This window comes from Marmota flaviventris, chromosome 9 (assembly GCF_047511675.1).
Source record: "Marmota flaviventris isolate mMarFla1 chromosome 9, mMarFla1.hap1, whole genome shotgun sequence".
Lineage (NCBI taxonomy): Eukaryota > Metazoa > Chordata > Mammalia > Rodentia > Sciuridae > Marmota > Marmota flaviventris.
In genome coordinates this window covers 93,772,944-93,799,769 of record NC_092506.1, presented here as the reverse complement: position 1 = coordinate 93,799,769, position 26,826 = coordinate 93,772,944, and the positions used below count along the sequence as shown (strand labels likewise).

Here is a 26,826-nt window from a genome sequence, read left to right as displayed (position 1 = left end):
AGAAGAATTTAGCTACTAGAAACTGAATAATGATGTCAAATAATAACATAGACAATGACATTACCAGAAAAATTTCTGAAAAAAAAATTTCTTATATACTAAGTCAGGTTTCCATAAATACGTTATGTAATTTGCGGTAGTACTGCCAGTATTACTTCATTTCTCCCCAGGTACAGAATTTCTTACAGAATCACTCTAGTAGTGCTTCACAGGAATATGTTTTGGTAAATAAATGTAATTACATTTAAGACCAAACTTAGTAAGTTCTTCTGAATGAGATCTTACTCATGTGTGTGTATGTGTGGAACATCTCATCAGCAGAGTAATAATTCTAATGATCACCTTTTGTAGAAAGATCTAAGGGAAAAATGTTCTAAGTAAATCTCTTTGGAATGTGGTTCTTCAGTAATTTCTAAAGAAGTGGAGTGCCTCACCCGGGCAAAGCCAGTTCTTGGGAACAGGAATGTTAATCAAAATACAGCAGCATACCGGCATCATTTTGTCAATTGATGAAAAAAAGTAGTGTAAACACAGCACTGATCTTTGACAGGCAGCTTTGCCAAAGAAGATTGGAAAAGGCAGGGACCATTTGAGTAAGGATTAGTTCAAGGATTAAGTCTTCTTAAAAATATATTGCAAACTGTAATACAATCCAATGACATCAAGCTTTCTTGACCCAGTGAGTGAATCCTACAATTTATAACTCAAGAGACTTTCCTCAACTCCATCGTTCCTGGGAACCCAGGAACAATACATTCATGGTGATGGCATTCAGGAAACCCCAGGCCACTTTCTCAGCAGTTTGTGGCCTAAATCAAAGACTGAATACCTATTTGAGATCTATCTTTCTTGCCTCCTGGCTTCTATATTTGACCAGTATGTGAGGATGAAGTGGGAGAGGAAGGAAACCTCACATTGCAACATTAAATTCTTTAAAGTTGAAGCTCATTCTGGAAAGTTAGATTCGATTTGAGTTGGTTTTCTAACATCTTTAAGATGTCATGATATGGAGGGTGAATTAAGTTGAATATCATTGTAGGTTTTAATTAGAGAATGAAAAGTGAATGTAAGGTAATCTTGCAACCTGCCTGCCTGGACCCAGAATAAACTATGGGAGCATCACTTTTCTCTAACCTTGTAAAATTGCCTAGGCTTCTCCTTCTGTCTTCTTTTCCTGGCAGGACACATTGTAAAAATAAGCATTCAGCTTCATTCTTATTAATGAAAAACAAAGGAGGGATGCACCAGAGCCTCAGGAGTACAGTTGTGTCTTGTTACCTAACTCTACAGAACCAGCAGTACAGAGGATGTGGTCAGAATTTAGGATGTAGTTGTCTTTGGAAAGAAGCCATGAATAATATAATAAACAAATCCAAGGTGTTGAGATCATACACTTTATCTATGGATCAGAACTTTATTAGCTCTAACCTGTCTTGCAGTTGTGCTAGTAACAGCCTGACAGGAGTCACTTACCTCTGATTCTGCAGTCCTGCGCAGCTTCCCTGCACTTGTAGAATCCTAACATCACCTTGGGAGTCTCAGTGTAAGATGTCTGAGCACCTGTGTAAAGGGGAATAAGAGGGACGCAAAAGCTAAAAACTTCAAGCTGGGGTTGTAGCTCAGTGGAAGAACGCATGCCTAGCATGTGTGAGGCCCTGGATTTGATTCTCAGCACCACATGTAAGTAAATAAATAAATATTCATTGACAACTAAAAAATATTTTTAAAAAACCTCTAGTTTGAAATTCTTTTGTATTCATTTGTTGGATTATTCAACAAATATTTATTCACTGCTTTGGTGTGTACAGGAATTCTGGCATCTGACTTAGGGAGCTGACATCTAGTGACAAGGCAACCAGCCTGCAAAAACTTTAGACACACTACAGAGAAAGTTTATTCCAGGCAGGCACTGAATAGTTCAAGCACTGAGTAAAATAAACTGGAAATTATTGTACTCTCAATGAATGGGGTCTTAAGCTAGATGGAAATCTGACTTTTTTATTCTCCACTTACAACCTCTACAAGTTTTTCATCTTTCATAGTTTTAGGGTTTTTTACTGTAAAATGAATATTGTTGTCTTTCGGTATCTGCAGGGGTTGGTTTTAGGATCCCTCAATGGATACCAAAGTCTATGGATGCTCAAGTTTCATATAAAGAATGATATAATACTTGCATATAACCTGTGCACACTGTCCCATATTCTTCCTTCATTCATTCACTTCTCTCTCTCTCTCTCTCTCTCTCTCTCTCTCTCTCTCTCTCTCTCTCTCTTTCTTTTTCTTTCTCTCTTTCTTTTAGACTGGGTCTTGCTATGTTGCCCAGACTGGTGTCAAAACTCCAGCCTCTGAGCATGGGAACTACAAATCCATACCACCGCACCTGACTCTACATACTTTAAAGCATCTCTAAATTGCTTATGATAACTAATACAATGTAAATCCTATGTAAATAGTTGTTTTACTGTATTGTTCTGGAAATAATGGCAAGAAAAGATCTGTGCATGTTCGATACAGCCATTTTTTCCTAATATTTTTATTTGCAGTTTGTTGAGTCTGTGTTGGGAACCTGGAACTATGAAGGACCTACTTCATGGGGATCCTGTGGCGATTTAATTTGACAGTTTTTGTGGAAGTGCCCAGTGAAGCAGCTGTCATGTAACTTATACCTAATATTTAATTCTAGGACCACTTTACCCTGCAGGAGACAAGGTGCTGATGCAGTGGGCAGGTTTTGTTCAAGTTAAGCAACATCATGAAGACACTAGAAATGATACAAAAATAGTGTCATAATTCAAGTTATTGTCAGTTTGAATCTGGAATCATGTTGTCCTCTTCTTGCTGTTTCATTTTAATCATGTAATGGACCCAGAGAAAAGCAGCAAAAAGAAAGGTCGAGGACATGAATGGACAGTAGACACAAGAGGACAACCTGAAAGACTGGGATGGCGTGGGCTGGAACATAGAGGACTAAGGGAAATAGAGTTGGGATCTCTGAGATCTCAGACCAAGTTAAATGGGGATTTGTCATCCACATCCTGGAACATGAGGCCATTTCCTTTGAGACCTTTGTAGAAGTCTGCTTAGACTCACAGCAAGTGGGATGGCACCACAGAGGCTCCAGGTCAGCCCCCTCATTTTATAGGTGAAGAAATGCATGTTTAGAGAGAATAGTTTCCCAAATAGATATTCATTCATTCACCAAGGGCTTATTAAGTCCCTGGCCTACATCTGATGTCATTCCAGAAAACAAGACAGGCAAGGTCATTGCTATTATGGATTATATTTTAGTGGGGAACAGGGAGACAATAAAAAGAAAATAAATGAAGATGATGATTTCAAAAGAAGATTAATGAGATTAAGAAAAGTATACCAAGTAATGACAAAAAGTGACTATAGATGGGAGAAGGGATTTTTTTTAAGAATTTAACCTTTATTTTTTATGTAGTGTTGAGGATGGACCCCAGTACCTCACATGTGCTAGGTAAACACTCTACCACTGAGCTACAACTCCAGCCCAAGAAGGGATAATTTATTTTGAAAAGTCAGGGAACACCTCTGCAAGGACATGACATTTTAACTAAGGCCTAAATGAGACAAAGGAATTGCTGTGTGTCAAAACAGTGAGGAGCATTTCAGGTGGAGGCTACAGCAAGTGTGAATCCCAGTAGAAACTAGCTTGACTTGTGAGAGGAACAGAAAGGTGGTATGAAACAGTGGCAGAAAAGGCAGAGGTCAGATACTATATGAAGACCATGAAGTTTAATGGTATTCTAAGTATGGAGAGAATTAAACAGAGAAGTGACACAAAATGGCTTACATTTATAAAAGATTGTGTAAAATAAAATTTATATATTGACCAAGGGGAAAAGGTTAGGTAGTCAGTGTAGGTAAGAATAAAAGGGTCTAGTAATGAGAAAATGGGCTAACAACTGTTTTTCAAATCAGGCAGTTGACATGGGTAAAAACCACGAGAGTTCAGAGGATGACGAATAGTTTTCCAAAGAAAGAACAAAAGAGTTGCTGGTTGTTATTTTTCAAAAAAATTTAAAAAAACTTTCATGTTTGTGTTCCTAGTCACATATAGGGAAAGAAAGGAAAGATGAAGATCAATGAAAGACAGAAGTTCTGAGGGCTATAAAAAAGGCAAGTCGCATCCCTCCCACATGCTTTTGGGCTCTGAAAGTCCCCTTCTCTCCAGGGAAGTCTGTCCTCTGTCACTTTTTTTTTACTTATTTATTTATTTTTATGTGGTGCTGAAGATCAAACCCAGTGCCTCATACACAGACAAGTGCTCTACCACTGACCACAAACCCAGCCCCTCTATCACTTTTTAAAATAAATCCTGCTAGGCTTAACTTACCTCAGCTGCTCCCTGTGTTCATTCTTTAACTCCATGAAACACAAACTCTGTCCAATCATCAATAAGACCGGTATCAGTAGGCTATTGTTTTAACTGAGCTCCTACACTAGTCCCCAATAGCCATACCAAAATGGAGTCATTTGTGTTAAATGTCACATAATCAGACCAAAACTTAAAAGAAATCAAACAAAATAAGAAAATATCCCAAAAGATAAGGTTATCAAAAAAAAATTCACAACAAATAATCAAAACCATCAGTCAACCTGAGCCAACATGATAAGAAAGTCCCCCTCTACTTTAGTTCTTACAATGAAAGTAACCTGAAATAACCTTACATTAGCCAATATCCTTTATATATTCTGTTGTTTCCTTGATCCTGCTCAAGCTACTTTATAAAAATCAACTCTTCTGCCATGCCCAACAGAGCTATTTTGTAGATGGGATGCTTTCCAATTCATGAATTGCTAATAAAAGATAATTTAATCTTTAAAATTCAATTTGTCAAAATATTGTTTCTGGAATTTGCTTTGGCTGCTGTGTGGAGTCTGGATAGAAGGAGATCCAGATTAGAAGGTAGGAGGTTCCTGCAGCCTTCCAGATAAGAAATGGTGGTAGTTTGGGCTGGGGTTGTGGCTCAGTGGTAGAGAGCTCACCTAGCACCTGGGTTCGATCCTCAGCACCACATAAAAATAAATAAATAAAGATATTGGTCCAACTAAAAAATAAATAAATATTTTTAAAAAAAGAAAAGAAAAAGAAATGGTGGTAGTTTGGGCAAGGAATGTGGCTATGGAAATACTTGATAGACTGCAAGCCCCAGGAAGGTGAGGACCTTTGTCTCTTGTACACTGTGTGATCCAAGCTCCTAGAACAGTATCTGGTGCATAATTACTGCTCAATAACTATCAATTGAATCAAAGAATGGTCAATTTCAGAAATTTGATAGGAATCCAGGTTTATGATAAATACAAGTATAAGCTCTTCCCAGTTTATGTACATTTGCCTTTTTGTGTTCAGAATAGTATGTGTTTTTAGATCTTTTGATAAAAAGATAATTGTAAGCAATTATGCAGCCCAAATCTTGGCCTCAGCCATTGTGTTTCAGCACAGTGGGCCATTCAATGCAGTGGCCAGCAGTGGGCCTTCCCAGCCAGTTCCTCATCTTGAGTGTGGCATCTGAGCCTATTTGTCAACATCTGCCCTGAAAGCTGTGGTTTTGGTGGAAGCATGCTTTTGATTTAAGTACAATGTGGAGATCCAGGAGGGGATCTATTATGTCTAAGCCAAATAGTTGATGCTTTTGACTTTCCTTACAGGAAGGAAAAGCCCTAAGGGCCATTCTCTTCCTGATGTCACTCGCTGTTGTGTTTAGGATGGTGATACAAATTGTCCACCCCAGCACTCTTCTCTATAAACTCTGCCTCCCAACCTGCTCAGCACTTCATCTATGCCAAACAGACCTTTCGTGCCTTAATGCAATCCTCACAAAAGCACCATGAGAAATCATCCCTCTTATCCCCACTTGATATATGAGAAAACTGAGGCACAGAGAGATTAAAATTATACAAGTAATAAAGGTTAAGGACAGCATTTAATTCAATAAGTCTGAATTTAATTTAGCCTGTCAGTATTTTAACATCCTCATTGATAAAATGGGAAATGGTGACTATCGACCTTCACAAGGTCGATATGTATCACCGTGCCTGGTCCAGGAAAAGCACTGTGTAAATAAATGTTAGCTATAATTAACTTTCTGATACTAGTCCTATGAAAAATTTACTTCTTATAGACATGATTTCAATTTGTGTACAGAGTCACATCTCTCACAGTAAATATTGACTGAGTTGCTTTACAATGATGGCATGAAATTTTTGTAGAATTCATTCATTACTCCAAAAGTGGTGCAAATCTTTACCTGATTGCCCTTAAGTCAGGAACCACACTGAGCCCTGAGGAAGCCAAGTGAATGAGCCACAGTCCCGGCCCTCAAGGAGCTGACAGCCTAGTGAGACAGCCAAACAGGTACATACATGGCAAGTAATTCAATATAATCTGGTAAATATGGAAGTGATCCTGGATGCTTTCTGGTATGGTTTAGGTAAAAGGCACAAACAAAAAGAGATCAGGTAAATCTAGGAGGACAGAAGAGCCCTAGTGGCTACGAGGGGAATTAACGGTTCAACTCCAAGTTGAACCTCCAGCGGGGCAGCAAGTATTTTCTACAGAACCTTCTTTCAGGTGACTTTTGGTAAGAGATCACTCACTGTGAGCTGAACCCGTATGGCAATTACATGCCTTTATTTTTACTTACATCATTTCTATTTTCCTGCTGTTGTGACTTTGTGTTATATTAAAACAAACATTCAGAAGGGAACAATGATCAATTGTTAAAATATAAAGCGATTTTCTTTTATCCATGGTGCGCAGTCTAGATCACAACCATTCAAGGAGTTTAAATGGATTTTATCATTGAGCTTGTTTTGAATGCTGGTGCCATTGTTGTGTTGCTGCCCTTTGAGTTCTAAAGATTTGTTGTTGTTGCTCACTTTACCCTTTTTTCTTATCTGAGCTTTCCTTCCTGCAGACTTCCTTCTTGTGGTTTAACTTTGCCATTATCAAAAGAACACATTTTCAATATACCTGTTTGGTTTTCCTAGTCCCTGCCCCTCCCTGTGGGCTGAGCCAAAGACCAGCTCTGATGTCAAGGCAAAGGCTCTCAAATAACAAATCTTTTCAGAGGAGCAACAGGGGGAGAAGTGGCTAAGAACTCACACTTGTCCTTAAGCATTCTTTAGTCAGCGAGCACAATAAGAAATCTTTACCTGGAAATATCGCCTTTCTGAAGCAGGAAAACAAAAGCAACATTTTCCAAAGATGGTGAGTCTGCTTTGGGGATTCAGCATTTTGAAAAGTTTCTGCTTGGGCATACTGATCTATTCTTCATTATGACATTAACCCTCGTCTAAACTGTGACTCAGGAACTAGTTCCTGCCCCATGCCTTACATTTGTGCTTTCCTGGGTGTTGTGTCAATACGAAACAAAATATGTTTGAATTCCTGTGTGGAAGGAAAACTTTTACGCTACTTTGATCACCTGTGAATAAAGAGGCAAATATGCTTTCACAGGATGTAGTGCACTTGAAAAATTCATTCTGGGGCTCACCTATGACTGAACCTGTGAGACATGAATGGGTGGAGAGTTTAAGATTCTTCAAGAATTTGGCAAGAAGGCCTTAAAGCCTAGAGTGGAGGTTGATAGCGATCAGGATTCCTGGCTGCCTGGAAGACAGAACAAGATGTAATGGGACAGTCACTCACGGGAAAGTCATCTGTGAAAGAAAAACAACATATATACAGGAGCCAAGGAAGTAAGAAAAGTGGGGGACAGGGGGAAGGATATAAGTAGGAGATAAAAAGAGAGGTAAGAACAGCAAAAAGAGGAATCGATACCCTTGGCCAGAGGACCTGATAAAGGGAGCTATTTTGAGAACTGTTTGAAAATTTGCTGAGAAGGTCATGAAAACTATAATTCCTATTTTCTGGCTTAGGAGATTTGTTTGCTTTTAAATTTTGTATAACTGCTGTCTTTCCAGCATATTTGGATTATCATCACCACTTGTGTAATTAACAAATGTCACTATATGCGCATACAGTTGTATTGTTCACTAGTGGGGTTAATAATACACAGAGACCATAAGATATGTGGTTAAGAGAACACGGGTTTGAGAATCAGAAGCATGAGTTCACAGGGCAGTTCAAGGACTCCAGCATGCCTGGTTTGCCAGGCTTCAGTGTCCTCCTGCAGCATTATCACGAGGATTAACAATAATGACTGCAAGATTCTGGAGATAGGAAGAGCTCAATACATATCATCTGCCATGATTTTTTTTTTATTATTATTTTATCTGCAGAGAAGGATATAGAACCAATTATGTCTTAAGGCTCTTGTCAGCCTAAGATGTCTCACTTAAATGTGATTTATCAATGCTGAGGGTTTTGACCACAGATTTTAGAACAGAAGAGATCTTCAAGGTAATCTCATCTGTCTCCAATTTCTAAAAATTATACACAACAAATCACCTCAAAACTTAAAAGACAGTTTCTGTTTATTAGCTTATGATTCTGTGAGACAGCCATTTGGGCTGGACCCAGCTGGGCTGGCCACCTGGAATCACTCAATTGTTTCAGGCAGAGGGGAAGGGGGGGGGGGTGGGAGGGTTGTAGTCACCTGGATCTGGATGGACTAAGATGGCTTTGCTTACATGTCTGGCAATTGGTGATGGCTTTCAGCTGGGTCTCTGTGAATGATCTCACCCTCAGGGACACTAGCCTGGGGCTTTATATTACAGTGGTCTCAAGATTCCCAAAGGGAGAAGGCAGAAGCAGTAAGATCTCTTAGAGCCTGGACTTAGACGTCTCACCATTTCACTTCCACCACATTCTGTTGGTCTAAGAAAGCACAAGGCCAGTCCAGATTCCAGGGTGCAGTGAAAGAGATCCTACTTCTTGATGGGAGGAATGGCAAAGTCACATTGCAAGGGAGTGTACCTTCAGGGAGAAGAGGAATTTTGAGGCTTTCTTTGCAAACAACCTACCATATCATCTAGCCAGCCCTCTTTTACAAATGAGGAAAAGTTAAGTAAAGAAAAGTTAAGCCAAGAAAGTTAAGTATGTAACCAACTTCATTCAGCTAGAACCTAACTCTGTCTGTGCTCTTTCTATTATCTGATGATAACTCAAGAATGGCCAGAGTTTTAGAAGGAACAGGAAAGAGCAGACATGAAATGGGAGATAAGGAGACAACTATCATTTACTGAGCACATTCTCAATGATTGGTACATAATTATTAGTCATGGAAATAAAGGTAAGGACAAAGACTTGCTCAGAATAAAGACAAACAAAGATGACTAGTGAAGGTCAGCAAGGGAACAAATGGGGAAGAGAAAGAGGAGGGGGTTTGGGATTCTTAGCTCAAGGCTGGAAAATCAAGAAAAAAATAAATTTAACTTGGGAAAAGGAACCTGAAAGGAGTGTGGCATGTCCAGGAGGTGCCAGGACGAAATCCTCAGCATACCCAGCAGGGTAGGATTCATGTAAATGAAGATGGCATTTGGACTTGGAACTGAGGGCTGGACCCAGCAAGAAAGGACCTGATTTAATTTAGTCAAGTTGATCAGCCTGAGGGTAAAGCAAATTAGAAGTATAGACAACAGTCCCTTGTGATATGTTGAGTCAGTCTGGACTAATTAAGCAGACAAGCTGTGTACTGGTAATTTATATATATACACATATATGTGTGTGTGTGTGTGTGTGTGTGTCATTTATAACCCTGAGTTCCTGTCATTGGCCTAAGTGGGCTGTACACACCAAATGGATGGCCATGTGTGTAACAAATCAACACAGATGAGGAAGAGTCTCGTGCCACTCAAGCTTGTTGGAACTTGGTTGAATTGTGTTTACAAGCACGTGTTATCCCCATTAGGCTGAGATATAAAACACTGCCCTCGAGTTTCACATATTACTGTGCCCTTGCTTTTTTTAAAATTGTTTTTTAGTTGTTGATGGACCTTTATTTTTTTTATTTATTTGTATGTGGTGCTGAGAATTGAACCCAGTGCCTCATGGATGCTAGTCAAGCGCTCTACCACTGAGCCACAACCCCAGCACCCACCTCCCCGCCCTTGCTTTTATAATCAGAAATTTCTCTTACTTGCTGATGTTGAACTTACTTGATATTTTATGTCTTAAGTAAATTGGTGAGCCAAAACCGCACTAATTTTATAATTGTTATGTTTTTAGTACAAGAAACTAAGGCAACCACCATAAACATTCAAATAATATTTTATTGGACACAGACTCTTGAGTATATAAATTTAAGAAGGCATGTTCAGGTTCCCACAGAGTAAGAAGAGTCACTTCTTACTTCAAAAGTCATAACTATTTTCATTTTGCTTCTTTAGTAATAATAATCATAGCTTTTGACAGCCTGAACTTTGGGTTTTCTGGCTCATGATTGAACATGTTCATCCACTCTCCTGACAACCATCCCCAGGATCAGCCCTGAAAGATTTGTGGTTTGAAAGCTTCTGAGTTTCTTCAAATTCTTGCCCCATTCATGTATATACATGCCACTACTGCCTGAATGTCATTTCTCATTGCCTTCAGGAAACAAATATTACCATAAACATATCTACAGATTAATTGTGTTTTATGTACTCTACCCCTAGCTAGAATGAGGTTTCTGTGGCCCAACATTCAAAGTTTAATGAAAATAAAAGTCAAAAACCTGGATGAAATAAGAAAAAGGAGTTACTTTTTATTAAATATTTCTCATTCCAATGAAAAATTTGAGGCACTGATTCATAAATTAGCAACCCCCCCCGTGCCAAAACACAAAATGTAATTTCACACATATGAGAAAGTGTTCAAACCTCACTACTTATCAAAGAAATGTAGCATATTTTATGAAACAAAGTAAATAAGACTTCTCAAAAAGAAAAATAATTATAGACACAGTTCCATTAAAATATTAAATTAGGAAAATAAAAATACTTAAAATAATAATACCCAGCCTTCCAAGGATGAGTAGTTCTTGTACATTATGAGGAGGAGTAATGTTGCTTATATCCCTTTTGATAAGTATTTTGGTAGTTCGTATAAAGAAACACAAAAATATTTTGACTCCTTGACTCAATTATTCTTTCAGAGACGCTATAAAAATAGAAAATGCACAATAACATCTTTTATTGCAATATTTACAAGGGAAAATCTTCACCAGGGGAAGAGTAAATAAATTATGGAAAACATACTAACTTGAATATTATGCAAATATTTAGTATTTGCCCTGAAAATGAGTAATGTTGAAAGTATTTTTGACAAAGTGTTAAGGGTTTTTTTTTTTAAGATTATATAGGCATGATCTCTATGAATGGCATTTACTTAGGTAAATCTGACATCTAGGAGTCTTCCTTGACTTGTCTCTGCCCTTAAACTCCACCCCCACCAAATCACGTCATCCTTATGGACACCTGGAGTCAATTTTACCCACTATGTCACTCTGAACACTTTCTACTTCACTTCAGCCTCACCACCATCATCCTGATCCAAGCAGATACCTCTGTTTCCTACAGGTAACCCTGACTGGTCTCCTCTCCCCCACTGGAATCTGCTTTCCACCTGTAGCTAGGATGAGCTTTTAAAAATGCAAATCCGATGTGTCACACCTCTAATCCTTTCTCATTGCTTCAGGATCAAACACCAAAGCACTTAATCTGACCCCTAGCACTGCATGATCTAGTGGCTGTCTCTCTCCTCTCCCCTTTGGTTAGGCTTCCTCTCCCTGACCACCCTCCAGCCACAGGGCTATTGTTCTCCAGTTACTACTTCTCCACCTAGGATCCCCCAGCCCACTACCCTTCACCTCATCCTTTATCCTTCCAGGGAATCTTCACTGTGATCTCAGGCAGGTCCCCTAGTTGCATGCTCTTGTAGTACCTATTTACATTTTGTTGTTTATTGTCCCCTCCCACCCCCGAACACACACAAATATAAATGCTCCCACCCCAGCAGAATTTAAATTCTGTAGGGCAAGCATTCTTTACCCAGGGTTCAAACATACGTTGAATGAATAAGTCACACTTACCACTATTATTACATCTCTATTGTTACTGGACTCATGTTCATTTCTCCCATTAGACTGTCAGCTACCTAGAGTGGAGCCAAATCTGTTTTGCTCACTGTTGTAGGCCAGCAAGCGCATCATTCAAGGCTTTCTGCAGATATATATGAAATAAATTCTATTACAACCATATGAAAAACACAGAGGATAAAACACATTAAAAAGGCAATAATGGATATATTAAGATTGTAGAAATATGACATTTTTCTCTATCTTCCACAAATATGTAATGCAAAAATGTTAAAATAAAAATTCGCAAACAAAAAGAAACATCTTGTTCTGGGGATATATCTCAATAGTGGAGGAATTGCCTAGCATGTGAGAGGCCCTGAGTTTAATCCCCAGTACTGCTAAAAAAAAAAAAAAGAAACAGCTCCACATGTTGTACTTATAGAATCAACATAACAAACAAACTAAACATAGAAATGATACCTATAATTATTCTACTCTAAAAGATCAGACGTTTTCCTTTGTTCCCTAATGTGTCCAAATGATTGCATCATTTTTACATAGTCATGCTCATTGGCAAAATGCTGTATTTTGTTTTTGCCATTTCACGTAAATTCATGTGAATTTTCATTAGGATTCTCTATTGCCTGCATAATTATGGTTAGCAACTACATGGATGTTCATTAAATTTGTGTGCTTGGGAGTAGCTATTGCTTTAAGATATATTTCCTGAAATGGAATTCAAAATGCATGAGTATTCACAAGAAAATATTGATGTCTGAATCTATTGACAATGAGATGGATAAAAACCAGGCAGCTATGGGTATGTGTGCAAGGTGCTAGAGATGGCAGTAAGTGAGCTGTGATTATTTTTAAAAGAAAGTCCAAGTTACACCAAGCCTATAAGGGGAAAAATAAAAGGTTATATTTATATTGGGCATTCCTAAGTCAGGTAGCTTGACCTCCTTCTGAAATTAGATTGGTATGTGGAGAAGTGGAAGAGGGTGGTGCTGACTTTGGGGAACCAACAATTAGGGAAGGTTTCCAGGAAGTAGAGGTCATGTCCCAATATGGGACATTAGTAAGGTGTTAGAGATAGCTTGAACTTATTAGCAGCTCTATGAGTGGCATATTTTATACACTTATGTAAATCAAAATCTAGGAGTCTTCCTTGACATGTCTCAGCCCTTAGCCCCCCCAAAACACCCAATCCCAGTGGACATCTGAGAGTCAATTTTACCCCTTAAGTTGCTCTGAGTGCTTATGCTTTTCTTCAGCATCACCACCATCACCCTGGTCAAGTAAACACCTCTCTCTACCAGCCCCTTGACTAGTCTCCTGTCCCCTACTGCTACCTAAGCAAGGGATCACCTATAGAATTGTGACCTCATGCATATTGAAAGATGCCCTGCAGCTTTGTGTGGATTTCTTTTCTTTTTTTTTTTTAATATTTATTTTTTAGGTTTTTTTTTTTTTGGTGGACACAATATCTTTATTTTACTTTATGTGGTGCTGAGGATCAAACCCAGTGCCTCATGAATGCTAGACGAGCACTCTACCACTGAGCCACAACCCCAGCCCCTGTGTGGATTTCTTCTACTCAGTAGATCCAGCAGAGGCACAGGACTCTGAGGGCAGCTCTGATGCCCCATCATTCAGCACTGGTTAGAAGCAGATACCTGGGGGTCTCTTAGTCTATTCTGGTAGTAAGGGAAGTCTCAATAGACAGGAGCTACCAGGTATCAGAGAGTGGCCATTGAAAAAGAAGAGGCACTAGTGCAAATTCTGTGGGCTGAACATAATGATTGCTGCTTAATGCTTTTCAAAATGCAAGTCTGGGCAGGATGACCTCTGGCTTCCTTCTTGAATATTTTTATAAAACAGCAGTATCATAGCCCCAAGCAGAAGCATGAGTTACAGCCATCTCAGTTCATTGCCTTTAACCCCAAATTGGCCATTCTGGAGACATCTTGCTCACCATCTTCTTAGCAATACAAAGACCTTACATTGGTTATTTACAGCAGGCCCAGGATAAAAGATGACAGCTGCTTGGAACCCAACAAGAAGCCTAACCTTTCATTAGCGTTATACAAAAGCAACTACTTTATAAGTTACACACTGAGCCCTATATTGTCACCGTGTTCTTCAAACTCACCTTTCTGCTCTTTTTGCTCTGCCCAGGGAGATTTCCTGTTAGATCTCCAAACAGTTCTAGGGTCCTTATGAAATTGAGCAAAATGATCAACTTTGAAAAAAAAAAATCACAACTGGGGATTTAAGTAAGGACTTAAAACAGCATTTTCTTTTTTTTTTTTTTAATTGATGTTATTTTTTTAAATACACGATAGCAAAATTACAATTTTCATTACATATATAGAGCACAATTTTTCATATCTTTGTGTATAAAGTATGTTCACACCAATTCATGTTTTTATACATGTACTTTGGGGGTTTTTTGCATTACAAGTCTTATTACATATATGTACCACAATTTTTCATATCTGTTTGTATATAAAGTAGGTTGACACCCAATTTGAGTCTTCATACATGTACTTTGGATAATGATGTCCATCACATTCCACCATCCTTGCTAATCCCCTGCCTCCTCCCTCTCCCTCCCTCCCCTCTTCCCTATCTAGAATTCATCTATTCCTCCCATATTCCCCCTCCCTACCCTACTATGAGTCAGCCTCCTTATATCAGAGAAAACATTCCACATTTGTTTTTTTGGGATTGGCTAACTTCACTTAGCATTATCTTTTCTAACTTCATCCATTTGCTTGCAAATACCATGATTTTATTCTCTTTTATTACTGAGTAAAATTCCATTGTGTATATATGCCACATTTTTTTAATCCATTCATCCACTGAAGGGCATCTAGGTTGGCTCCACAGTTTAGCTATTGTGAATTGTGCTGCTATAAACATTGATATGGCTGTGTCCCTGTAGTATGCTGTTTTTAAGTCCATTGGGTATAGTCCAAGGAGAGGGATAGCTAAGTCAAATGGTGGTTCCATTCCCAGATTTCCAAGGAATCTCCATACTGTAAAACAGCATTTTCATTTGAAAGAAGACTAAACAGGAAAAGCAGGAAAGCAAAAGAAGTAGGTAGGATTTCAGGCCTGGTGTTTTCAAGGTGCAGAGGATATATTTAGGCTTTCAATAAACTTTCCTGTCTATCTCAAATTCCACTTTTCCCTACAACTCTAGCATTAGCCCTGTGCACATTCATGGGTTTTCAGGTCTTCATGTTTGAAGAATTCCATTATCTAAGACGATACTATTCAACAATTTATTTTCTGCATAATAGCTTTTATCTTTGGCCATGGAATGGATGAGTAAGCAACCTACCTGTTCTATTCACTATGAACCCCCATTGCCTACATGGGGCCTCAATAAACATTTAATTGATTAACATTGCCCAATAAACATTTAATGGATTAATGAATGAGTGAATGAGTAATCAGAACTAGGATATGCTAGTTTCTACATGTTATTAGAACATCTATCATTTATTTGCATTATTAGATCAGGTTTTAGCATATTGCTCAACCCAGTTTGTCGTCATTAACTCAACTACTGGCAAAAATTTTAGGTTGTCATGGTATACAGAAGAACACATCTAAAATATATATGCTTTGGTCAAAAGGAATATCTGACTAGTGCCATTTTTTCCCTAGACACATAGTTTACACTGCTCCTGCATTAGGCAGAACATAGCTCATCCTGAGAGTTTGCATTAGATAAGAATGAATTTGAAGAATGCATTGATGTCCATCACATTCTGTTTTCTGCTTTATTTCAGCAAGCTTCAGAAGACAAAGAGGGATATCAGATGGCTTCAAGGAGTGACTGGAGAATGGTTTGAAGAAATTCAAAGAAAAAAGTTTTGCACTGAAACAGATGTTAGCCAAATGATAAAACAACCACTCACACACAGGCTAAGGATGGCAAAAAATGGTGAGTAAACATAGATTTAAATCATCTCTTCTTTTCCTTGTGGTACAGTATTATAGAAAATGGATCAGTGGATCCCCAACTAAACTAATCTATAGTTTAGAACTATTATAAAGTACAAAAGTTTCATCATATAACATACACTAAAAAGAGTGAACTGAAATTTTACTGTAATACTGTCTTGATAGCATAGTATTTGGAAACACAAACATGGATGTCAAAAAAGACCTGGATTCAAATTTCCAACCTATTCATGTGAGTCTGTTCAAGTATTTGTTCTCTATAAACCTTAATTTTCTCTTCTTTAAATGGGTTTATTGCCTACCTCATAGGGTGGTTATGAGAATTAAATACAATTATGTCTACAAATAATCAATCTGGAACACAGCAAGCACTTAAATAGATGGGGTTATGATGGAGAAGGAAGAAACAGGGGAGGGTTTCAGGAAAGGAGGGGAGAGGTGGAAATGGGGAGGAAAGTGGGGAGGAGGCAGCAGAAGAGCTTCCATCCCTCTGAAACTTTGGTCAGCTTCATACATGACTTCAATAAGTGTATTCTATGGACATTCTAACCATGTGATTCCCAGCATGTCATTTAACTTTACCAGTCGATTAATTTTTAATCTGTACATGAGGATAGTAAGACTTGCTCTCTCAGGACTATTGTGAGAATAACAAAGTGCGCTAGAAATTATAAACTATGAAAACAGAATAAAGTGACTTTTTTACTGGTAATCATATTGACAATTATTGCATATGTTATCAACATTAGTAACACAATGAAACATGAAACAATATTTCTAAATTTATATACTGACAATATCTTGTAACTTTCTTAATAAACCACCGTACCTAAAAAGACTCTCAGTTCCAATTTTCAGATTAATCCCATATATACTGTGGTGACTTTGCTGTTCCCTGAAATTCCTATGATAATTATAAAGTCAGCATGCCCTAAAGTATTATGGTGTTATGGTCTGTATGGTATTATGGTATTATTGTTTTCAAATTTTAATAATTATATGTAAAACTATCACCTATACATGCACGCACTTACATAAACCGTTTATGTTGCAAATACATGTATGCTGAGAGACTTTTGCAAACAGACACTAAATGGTTTAATTTCCTTTTCCTTTACTTTCTTTGGTATAAAAGTTATGAGGGCTGGTATTGTGGCTCAGTTGTAGAGTGCTTACCTAGCACATGTGGGGTACTGGGTTAGATCCTCAGCACCACATATAAATAAATTAATAAATAAATAAATTAATTAATTAATATGGTTGTGTACATCTAAAAAATAGATTAAAAAGTTATGATTTTAAAATACTAAAAATGAAAATTTCTAAAAGACACAACAACCTGAGTATTGGATGAGCTCCCAATTTACTACCATGAGTGTTGGACATCCATGGGGAAGACATGATGAGAAAGACTCACAGCTGGCGTAAGGCAAGAGATCGCCTACAGAATTGTGACCCATGTACATACTGAAAGTCGCCCTGCAGCTTGTGAGGATATTCTCTATTGGGCAGAACCAGCAGTGGCATAGGACTCTGAGAGGCTGTTCTGGTTCCCCTTCATTCCCAAGGTCTTCCTGCGAGGAATCCTGACCTGTTTCTAGACTGCATAGAGGGAGAGAGGGGAAACAAGAGTGAAAGGTTCATTCTTTCATGTGTATTTTTCTGGAAAGATTTTAACAATGCAAAAATTCTTATGATTCTTTTTAGATCCTATGGAGTTACAAACATCAAGATCTAAAATTCTAACTAATCAAAAAAACCCCACATCTGTGTCTTCCCGACTGAGCTTCAGATCATCATTTGCTTCCTTGTTTTCATTCAGAAAACCTGGGAAGGAGACTTTAAAGCTTCAATCTCTGGGACAGAAAGGGTGAGTTAAACTCAGATCATGTGACAGCTCCTTAGTTATTTGATGTCAGAGGCCAGTTGCCCATTTAGTTTAATGTTTGTTCTTGGAATTTCAATTCATACAGTAACAAAAGAAACAGGTCTTAGCTCAAACAGTGACAAAGTTCTTAGGAAACCATGAGACTTGACTCACCTGAAATTCAACTTCTACTCAACTGCAATCGTCCTTGGTGGTACACTTGTTAAATGATGGGTTAAATGTTGGGAAATAGTTATTGGCAGTTGTTCCACTGCTCCAATAGTATGTTCTTATGCTTTATCTGGGAAGATATATTTAAATCAAAACTGCTCCTTTTAGGAGGATGTATGTCCCTGGTCTCATAAGGGGAGTTGGCGCATAAAGACTAGAAAAGAGTAAATATGAGATAAGCAAAAGAAAACAGAATTTCCAAAACAGAGAGAAGAGAAAGCAAGCGTGATTGTTATCAGAAATATTGACAGCAAGCCATCCCCGTGTGGTTACCCAGGATTTAAATATAAGGTGAGGGAGAGGAAGCTTTTGGAGAGGTGGTAGCATAGTTCCAGATGGTTCCTGGTTTAGAACTGCAGAAATCAGTTTATCTTGACTCATTACTTTGTTGGATTGTTTCATGAAAAACAAGCAAGGCTATGCTGATGTGTATTTGAGCTGACTGCTAAATATTTTGGCATGTCTTCCTGGTTGCAAAGCTTCCCACCCTCTTAAGGTGTTGGCTTGGCACGTGATGTGTTCCCTGTGCCGTCAAACCATTCAGATTGCGTTACACAGCTAAATAAAAGGTGTTGGAGGTCACTGTTGCTGAAAAACAAGAGGCAGCAAGCAGCTGGTGGGGCGTGTGATGAGATTCCCAGGCTTGGCAGAGCACTGGCCTCCCCTCTTGGGTGGATAGCAGGATTTTTACTTTCAGCTCTCACCTGAGGCTCTTTTTGTCTGATGAAATAAGGAAGAGCTGAGCAAAATGTAGATTTATGTGACTGTCCCTACCAGAATCACTTGAGAGGAAAAAGACTTCAAGTAGGTGAGTTACTTTCTTTTTTAAAATACTTGAGACACTAGTAATTCTTTCTCATGTGGGGAATTTAAAATCAAGGAGCATTTCCTGCGAAGGAAATATTTGTTTTAAAGAGAAAAGAAATACTCCCAGTGTGTGGTAGCTAGGATTTGTGATAGAATTTGTATTTTCAGTGATTTTCTCTAAAGCAAATTTTATATGGCTGAACAGTCTAATATTAATAAAGTCAGAAAAGTTGAGAAACCTGTTAACTCTCTGGACAAGTTATTTCCAAGTTCATAGTTCAAGATACTGTAAAAGTGAATCAAAGAAGATAAAAGGTCTGTAATCTTCACTCATGGTGTCATGTGCTTTGGCTACAGATCAAATTGAAAAATAAAAGTTAAAACTTGCAAGATTCTGTTTAGCAAATGTCTCTCTTAGATACCAAAATAACTTATAGCTCTTTTAAACAAACCAAAATATAATATGCAGAAATGAAACAAAATTTTTAAGTATATGTGTATGTTCATCAGTTTTCAGAATCTTTTATCTTTAAATAAAATTTACTTTTAAAATGTAAGTGGATGAATTTAATTAACATTTATCTTAATGATCATTAATATGATACATATTTATTAATTTCTGCTAGTGTAAAATATACAATGAAGACACTGGTGGTTGCTCTGAAGCGGTTTTAGAAGATAAAATGCAAAATCATATCCTTTTTATTTTTGAATTTGAATATGAATATGACCTAAATATTTGGATACTAATCCTAAATGTAAGGGTATGGGTATTTTTAAGTGTGGCAGTTTATATAAATTGTGTATCATACATCTTGAGGGCTTTTTAAATCCCAGATAGGGTTTAACTTTCTTTGAAAGTCTTGATCTTCCAAAATACAAAATCAACCTTCAGAAAACAGAATCCCGAATCCTCCTTGCTGCAAGCATATTGGAAGGACTTGACAGAGAGCCCAGGAAGCCCAGTCATTTTGTGTGAAGCAGCTGTCAGGTTTCTACTTGCTGAAGCCATCGATGGCTTGCATTGTCGCATTTGGTACTCTGGAGAACAAGTCATGAAAGTAGGTTAGAGGATCTTTTGCCAATCAGAGAAAAAGAACCAACCCTTACATGAAAAAGCCAGCTTTCTGTACAACTCAATACTTGATTATCAGAGACATTTCTTTTCCTCTTCTAAGCTTTGGTTTTAACTGAAAAAATAACACTGGATAGCAGGTAACCTTCTTCAGAAAAAAAGTGGGCTTCATCACCTTAACAGTTATACTTGTTTACTTTAAGGGCCAGCCAATAGAATTACAATATCCGGCCCAGCCCCACCCCCCCACCACCCAAATCCATCATTTTAGCTACCCACAATCAGCCATGGTCCAAAAATACAGTAGAATACAATAAAATACCTTGAAAGAGAAAGAGAACATATTTACATAACTTTTATTACAATATATTGTTATAATTGTTCTATTTTATTATTGGTTGTTGTTACTCTCTTACTATGCCTAATTTTTAAATTAAACTTTATCATATGTAAATATGAGGAAAAAATAATATTCTCAGGTTTTTATCCTATAAATGGTTTCAGCTACCCACAGGGGGTCTTGGAACATATCCCCTCCCCAGGATAGAGGGGCCTACTGTATATGGCATCTTAAACTTTGGTTTCTTATTATCAATGGATTAAAAAAGCCATGGGAACACAGTGACTTTATGAATTTATATATAAAAAAAGATTAACCATTGCTGTTTAAAAAATGATTTCCTCCTCTTCCCAAATGGTACTCCTCAGTTTTCCCATCATGATTTTAATACTATTAGTAAATGATTGACCTGACTCAAATCCAGGAAAAAAGAAAAATATTTTCTGTTTATATTTTATTAATTGCTAGCCAACAAATTCAAGAACCTACATATCTTGCTTGTAGCTTTCCCCTACATTTTCCCTTAGATTTTATCTTGTTACAGGGTATTTGGTGTTTGTGACATATGGTGCTCAGCACCCCCCTTCCCCTCTTTTCCCCCCTTCCCCACCTCCCCGCCTTCCCCACCTCCTCCCCTTCCCCCCCCTTCCCCCCCCTTCCCCACACACAGAATTTTAGTAACTCTGTCCTCACAGAGTCCCTCCACATAGTTCAGTAAATATCCAGTAGTATATGGTGTGAGCTTGTAAATGCGGTCCTCCTCACAAACCATTCCAGTGATGCCCTACCTACTAGGTAGGGTACTTTGCCACTCTGTTCCATGCTCCACCAAGAAGTCAGGTTCCACTGACTCAAGGGAGCTGTTTACTCTCAAGCTGCACAACTACCTACTACCAGTTGGTTATGGTGATTTTAGGCATGTGCATATTTTTCTCCTTACTCTTTCCCTTGTGGCAGTCCCAACTTCTAGGGAGAGGTGGAAGTACAAGCAAACTACTTCATAAGGTTCACAAAGAGCCCTCATTTCTTTGAGAATGATCATAGAGCTTAGCATATGGTGACTGCTCACTACAGAGTTGTGATTGGAGTGATAACTGTGATCTTGGAACAAGAGTGTGCGTGCCCACTGCCCTGCTCCTTTCAGATGATTTTCTTCCCTTCATATGCAAAGAGCTTTGGTGGATCCTCCTAGCTGCTACTTCAGACTTGTCCAAATTTGTCTGATCCATAGGGCGTACACAGCTCAGACTGTTCAACTGCAACCTCCCTTATGTAAAGCAAAAAGATCAAATACTGTTTTGGAAAGTTAAAAAGCAGATTTTTCCCCCCTGGATATTTCTCTCTCTCCCTCCCCGCCTGCTTCCTCTTTCCTACTTGAGTGCCTGTGTTCAAGTGGGAAGATACAAGGAATCCAAGACACTTAAACTGAAAGAGACATCAGAGTAAGCAAGATTCTACCTTGGCAATGTTCCTTCTGGTTCCTTGTAGATTCCAGGCGTGGTGTCCACAGATGAACAGTAGGCTTGTGGTGACAGGAGGGAGAGGCCAGACAAGAGGAGTGGTTTGAAGTTTCATTCTGGGTGGCCAATGGTTCCCAGTTGATCTGGTTGGTCATTATTATAATCTCATCAACAATTTAAAACTAATGACAGATAGGCACAGTGGTACACACCTGTAATCCCAGATCAGGAAGCTGAAGCAGAAGGATTGCAAGTTCAAGACCAGCCTGGGCAACTTAGCAAGACCCTCAGCAACTTAATGAGACCCCGTCTCACAAATATAAAATAAAAGTGACTGGGGAAGGGGATATAGCTCAATGGTAGAGCACTTAACTAGTATGTTTGATATCCTGGGTTCAATCTCCAGCATTGCAAACAAAACAAAACAAAATACTGAGGATGTAGCTCAGTGTTAGAATGCCCTTGTGTTCAATCCCCTCCCCCAATTTTTAAATAAAAATAAATAAATAAAATAAGACAGATAATCAGACCCCTATCTTGAGATTCTAAATCAGAGGTCTGAATTGGGGCACAGGGAGATTTATTTTTTAGTTTTTAATTCTCCAGGATATAATGATTCCCATTCAGGGCTGGGAACCACTGCAGTTTGGTTATCACTGTGATAAGGGCTGACAAAGTTCCTGGCATGGGTATAACAAGGCCACAGGTTCCCTTTCATATATATTTATCAAGCTTTTATCAAAGTCCTACCCAAGATCAGACACTATGTTTAATACTGAAGATAAAATAGTGAAAAAAAAAAACCAAAGTCCATGCCTATAGACTTTAGAATCTAGTAAGGAACATCCGATTACTGTATATGGCTGGGCAGGGGGTATACCACAGTACTCTGAGAAGTGCATCATGATCATCATATTTATTGTGGCAATTTCCAGCAAATGACACTAAGGGGTCCTAAGGAAGGGATGCCTTTTAGAATTCACACAGGAATAGCAGGTGGCCTGGCTATAGCCTGAGCAACACCCAAGTCCTCTGATGACTGTGGTGTAATGTGGTGAGAGCTGTGATGATGTATGATATTCTTGCCTGGAAACATTATAGGAGAAGTGCTTAACTCAGACTCAAGGACCCAGAAGGCTTTCTGGAAGAGGGGGGTCAATGTTTACTAGGCAACTAAGATCCACAGGCTATACCAAGTAAAAGAAATAACACCAACCAAGTTGCAGAAAGTAGAGAAAACAGGAATTCAACCAGGTCACCAAGATTCAGTGAGAGGTGGGAGGAATAGAAGAGTCTGGCAGAGGCCAGAACACAGGGACCTTATATATGCAATACTAAGAAGCTTAGACGTGATCCTGTATCAGTGGGCAGCCATTAATCCCTTTTAAAATAATACTATTTTGTCCTTATTATATATGTGTAAAGATAAAATCATTCGCATCCACTGATCTGGACTAATACTAACATTTTGGTATATTCCTCTTTCTCTCCCCTGCACATACTCCACATGCATGAGTGAATGTATGTGTATTTTTTCCATTGATTGCTTTAATAATAATAATAATAATTATTATTATTATTATACTAATAATAATTATTATTATTTTGGTACTGGGATGATGATGATGATGATGATGATTATTATTATTATTATTATTTTGGTACTGGGATTGAACCCAGGGGCATTTAACCACTGAGCCATATCCCCAGCGCCCCCTCTTGTGGGAGGGGGCAGGATCTCACTAAGTTGCTTGGGGCCTCAACTTTCATGAGAGCAAATAAATGGAAGTCTGCAGGGACTGGCATGAGTTAATATGTACTGATCGCTCTGGCTAAAGTATACAGAATAGATTTGATTGGTACAAACCTGGAGACAGAAAGAGAGCTAAGGGGTTGTTGAAATAATAAAGGCAAGAGATGACCAAAGTCTTAACTACAGTAAGAGCAGGGAGATGCTGAAAAGAGGATGATTTATGAGTGTGAATCCACAGGATTTGTTGATTAATTAGATAGGAAGGAGAGGGAGAACTAGAAGGAGAATGTGGAGTGCCTGTGGCCATCCCAGTGGAGCTTCTCAGTGGTTAAAGTGTGCTCTACAACACTTGAAGGAAAATCACCCATGGCGCTCTCTCTCTCTCTCTCTCTCTCTCTCTCTCTCTCTCTCTCTCTCTCTCTCTCTCAGTACTAGGGATTGAACTCAGGGATGCTGAGTTCATATCCTCAACCCCTTTTATTTTTTATTTTGAGGCTGGGTCTCACTAAGTTGCCAAGGCTGGCCTCAAACTTGCATTCCTTCTACCTCAGCCTCCCAAGCAGCTGGCATTACGACATGTGCCATCACACCTTGCAAATACTACTCTATTTTATTGAATGAGAATTTTTGGTATTTGCAAAGGTCTGAAAAGAAGAGAGAATTATAGAGGTGGAATTAATTTGACAAGCCTGGGGTTCAGATACCTATGATAAGTGGAATATGGGGAGATGAAGTTCTACAGATGAAGGGTTGTCTGGAGGGTTCAGCACATAAAAGAAAGGTCTTGTGTAAGGCCTTTTAAAATTTAGAATTTTAGGCAGGGGATTGAAAAGATCTAATTTGCATTTTAGACAGATCTTTCCAATGGTGGTGTGAAGGATTATGGAAAGTCCAGAAGAGAAAATGTGAAAGGTAACTATCAGGCAGAATGATTGGGGATGGAGAAGTGGGGGTATTTGTAAGGAGTTTCTAAGACGTGGCATCAATACAACATAGGAGATGAGGTAATTTTGTATCCTTTGACATGGCAAAGTCTGGCAGGCTCATGCCAACATAGACTATATGGCATTGCTATTGCTTCTATTCACTCTACAAGTGGAAGTTTTTTCTTATCAGAAACATGAGTTTGCTTGTGGAGGGTCTGGAGTGGGTGCAGAGACTCTGGAGCCCCATGTCAGCAGAGTCCTACCCCCTCCTACCAAAGTCCATATTGGCACACATAGCTGTGCACACTCTCAGGTGAGGGTGCATCTTTACACTGGCTGCACACACTTGCATTTGGTGATACTCTGTCTAATTATAAGCCAGACATCCTCTGGTCTGTTAACTGCTTCTTCCATTCACCTGCCATTCTCAGCAACCTGCCCCTGCTGCCCTTGCTCCAAGTCAGATAAGGGCCCTGGAGAGCTGGTAAGAGTTGGGCTGTGGGGATGCACTGTGAGGGCTGCAGCCTGGCAGGTATCTGGGAAGAATCTGCACCATCAGCAGATACTGTTGGCTCTAGGCAAACCGAGTTACTTGCTGGTCCCCAACCTCCCTTGCAGCACCTCCAAGCCTTTGCTCTTGCAGTTCTTTCGCCTCTGTGCCTGTTCCCCCACCAGCTTCTCCCTATCATTTTCCCTGTTTATCCCCAGGAAATGCTTATGGGCCCCTCTGCATTTTCAGTGTATTTTATTTAAATCTCTTTATTGTCCTTATCAAGCCTTGCCTTTTGGTATTTTGACTTTTTAGTCTGTGCTGTTGTTGAAAACTCTTAGAGAACAGGTCCCTATCTCAGTCATATTTGTTTTTACTAAAGAGCTCAAAATAGTATATAGCATGTAAGAGGAATGTGGCCTCGATATTTACAGAGAGGAAAGATAAAAAATGAAACCATCCCTAATTCAAAAATTCAAAATCCAAAGTGTTCCAAAATATAAAACTTTTGGAGTACTGACATGACACCACAAGTAGAAAATTCCACACCTCACCTCACGTGATGGGTTGCAGTCAAACTTCAGATGCACTAGAAATACTGTGTAAAACTACCTTCTGGCTGTGTGTGTGTGTGTGTGTGTATGTGTTTATAGTACACGAAACATAAATAAATTTCATGTTTAGATTTGTGTCCCAACATATCTCATTAGTTAAATATAGGACACATACGCATGTGTACACACACAATCCAAACCCTGAAATCCAAAACACTTCAGGTCCCAAGCATTTTGGAAAAGGAATACTCAACCTGGATTTAACCTCCAGATATTACTAGTAGAGAGAAAAATTCAGAGTAATATGAAAAATACCCATAATATTGATTTCAATTTCTGTTTAAATTTTGAGTTAAACTATAAAATACATGACATGTGGATATTTTTAAGATATCAAATGATTTGGCCTCCCAGGTTTCTTGCTCAACTTTCATGAACCACAAAGCAGCAAGGAGTCCAAATGAAAGACAGCTGTGCCTGGCCACTTTGGACTATTCCAACTTAAGAGTCCCAGTTTGTTTAACTTAGTACTCTCCTTGCTATTTTTTGTTGTTGTTGTTGTTGTTTTTTGGTGGAAGAGATGGCCTGATTTCATAAGGAGCTCTGAGTCACAACGGTCTATTAAATATTGAATAAGAATTCAGGCTGACTGTACTTTGGAATAAGATTATAAATGTAAAAGATCTTATAAATTTTTTACCTTCTCACTAAATTCGAAAGGAGCAACACAAATAGTAAAAGTATATTTGTTCCTCCAAAATGATTATATAATGTCAGGCATCTTTAAAAATAAATAATCCTAAAGCAATATTTATAGTGTGTGTGTGTGTGTGTGTGTGTGTGTACACAACCCAGGGGCACTTTACCATTTAGTTACAACCCCAGCAACCCCAGCCTTTTTTTTTTGGGGGGGGTACCAGGGAATGAACTCGGGGGCACTTGACCACTGAGCCACATCCCCAGCTCTATTTTGTATTTTATCAGAGACAGGGTCTCATTGAGTTGCTTAGCACCTCATTAAATTGCTGAGTCTGGCTTTGAACTCATGATCCTCCTGCCTCCACCTCCCAAGCCACTAGGATCACAGGCGTGCGCCACCGCACCTGGCACAACCCCAGCCCTTTTTATTTTTTGTTTTGAAACATGGTTTTGCTAAGTTGCACAGGCTGCCTCAAATTTGCAATCCTCCTGCCTCAGCCTCTCAAGCAGCTGGGATCACAGGTGTGGCCACCACACCCAGCTTAGAGTTTTCTTTTTCAACAATTCTCTTATGGATTAAGTCTGGTCCTGAATTAATTTCTTTTTGGAAGAAAAATGCACAGAAACAAAGTGTTTGCAGGAAGAGTCAATGTGCC

General features: G+C 38.7%; 1 protein-coding gene across 1 annotated transcript in view; it reads left to right on the top strand.

The window, feature by feature from the left end:
• Exph5 (exophilin 5) overlaps positions 1-26,826 on the top strand; it is a 72,718-nt gene that overhangs the window by 28,908 nt on the left and 16,984 nt on the right. Inside the window, exons 2-3 of the mRNA XM_027930444.2 lie at positions 15,794-15,948; positions 17,676-17,838. Of these exons, the coding sequence (XP_027786245.2) occupies positions 15,794-15,948; positions 17,676-17,838 (318 nt within the window). The remainder of the gene's footprint in view (positions 1-15,793; positions 15,949-17,675; positions 17,839-26,826) is intronic.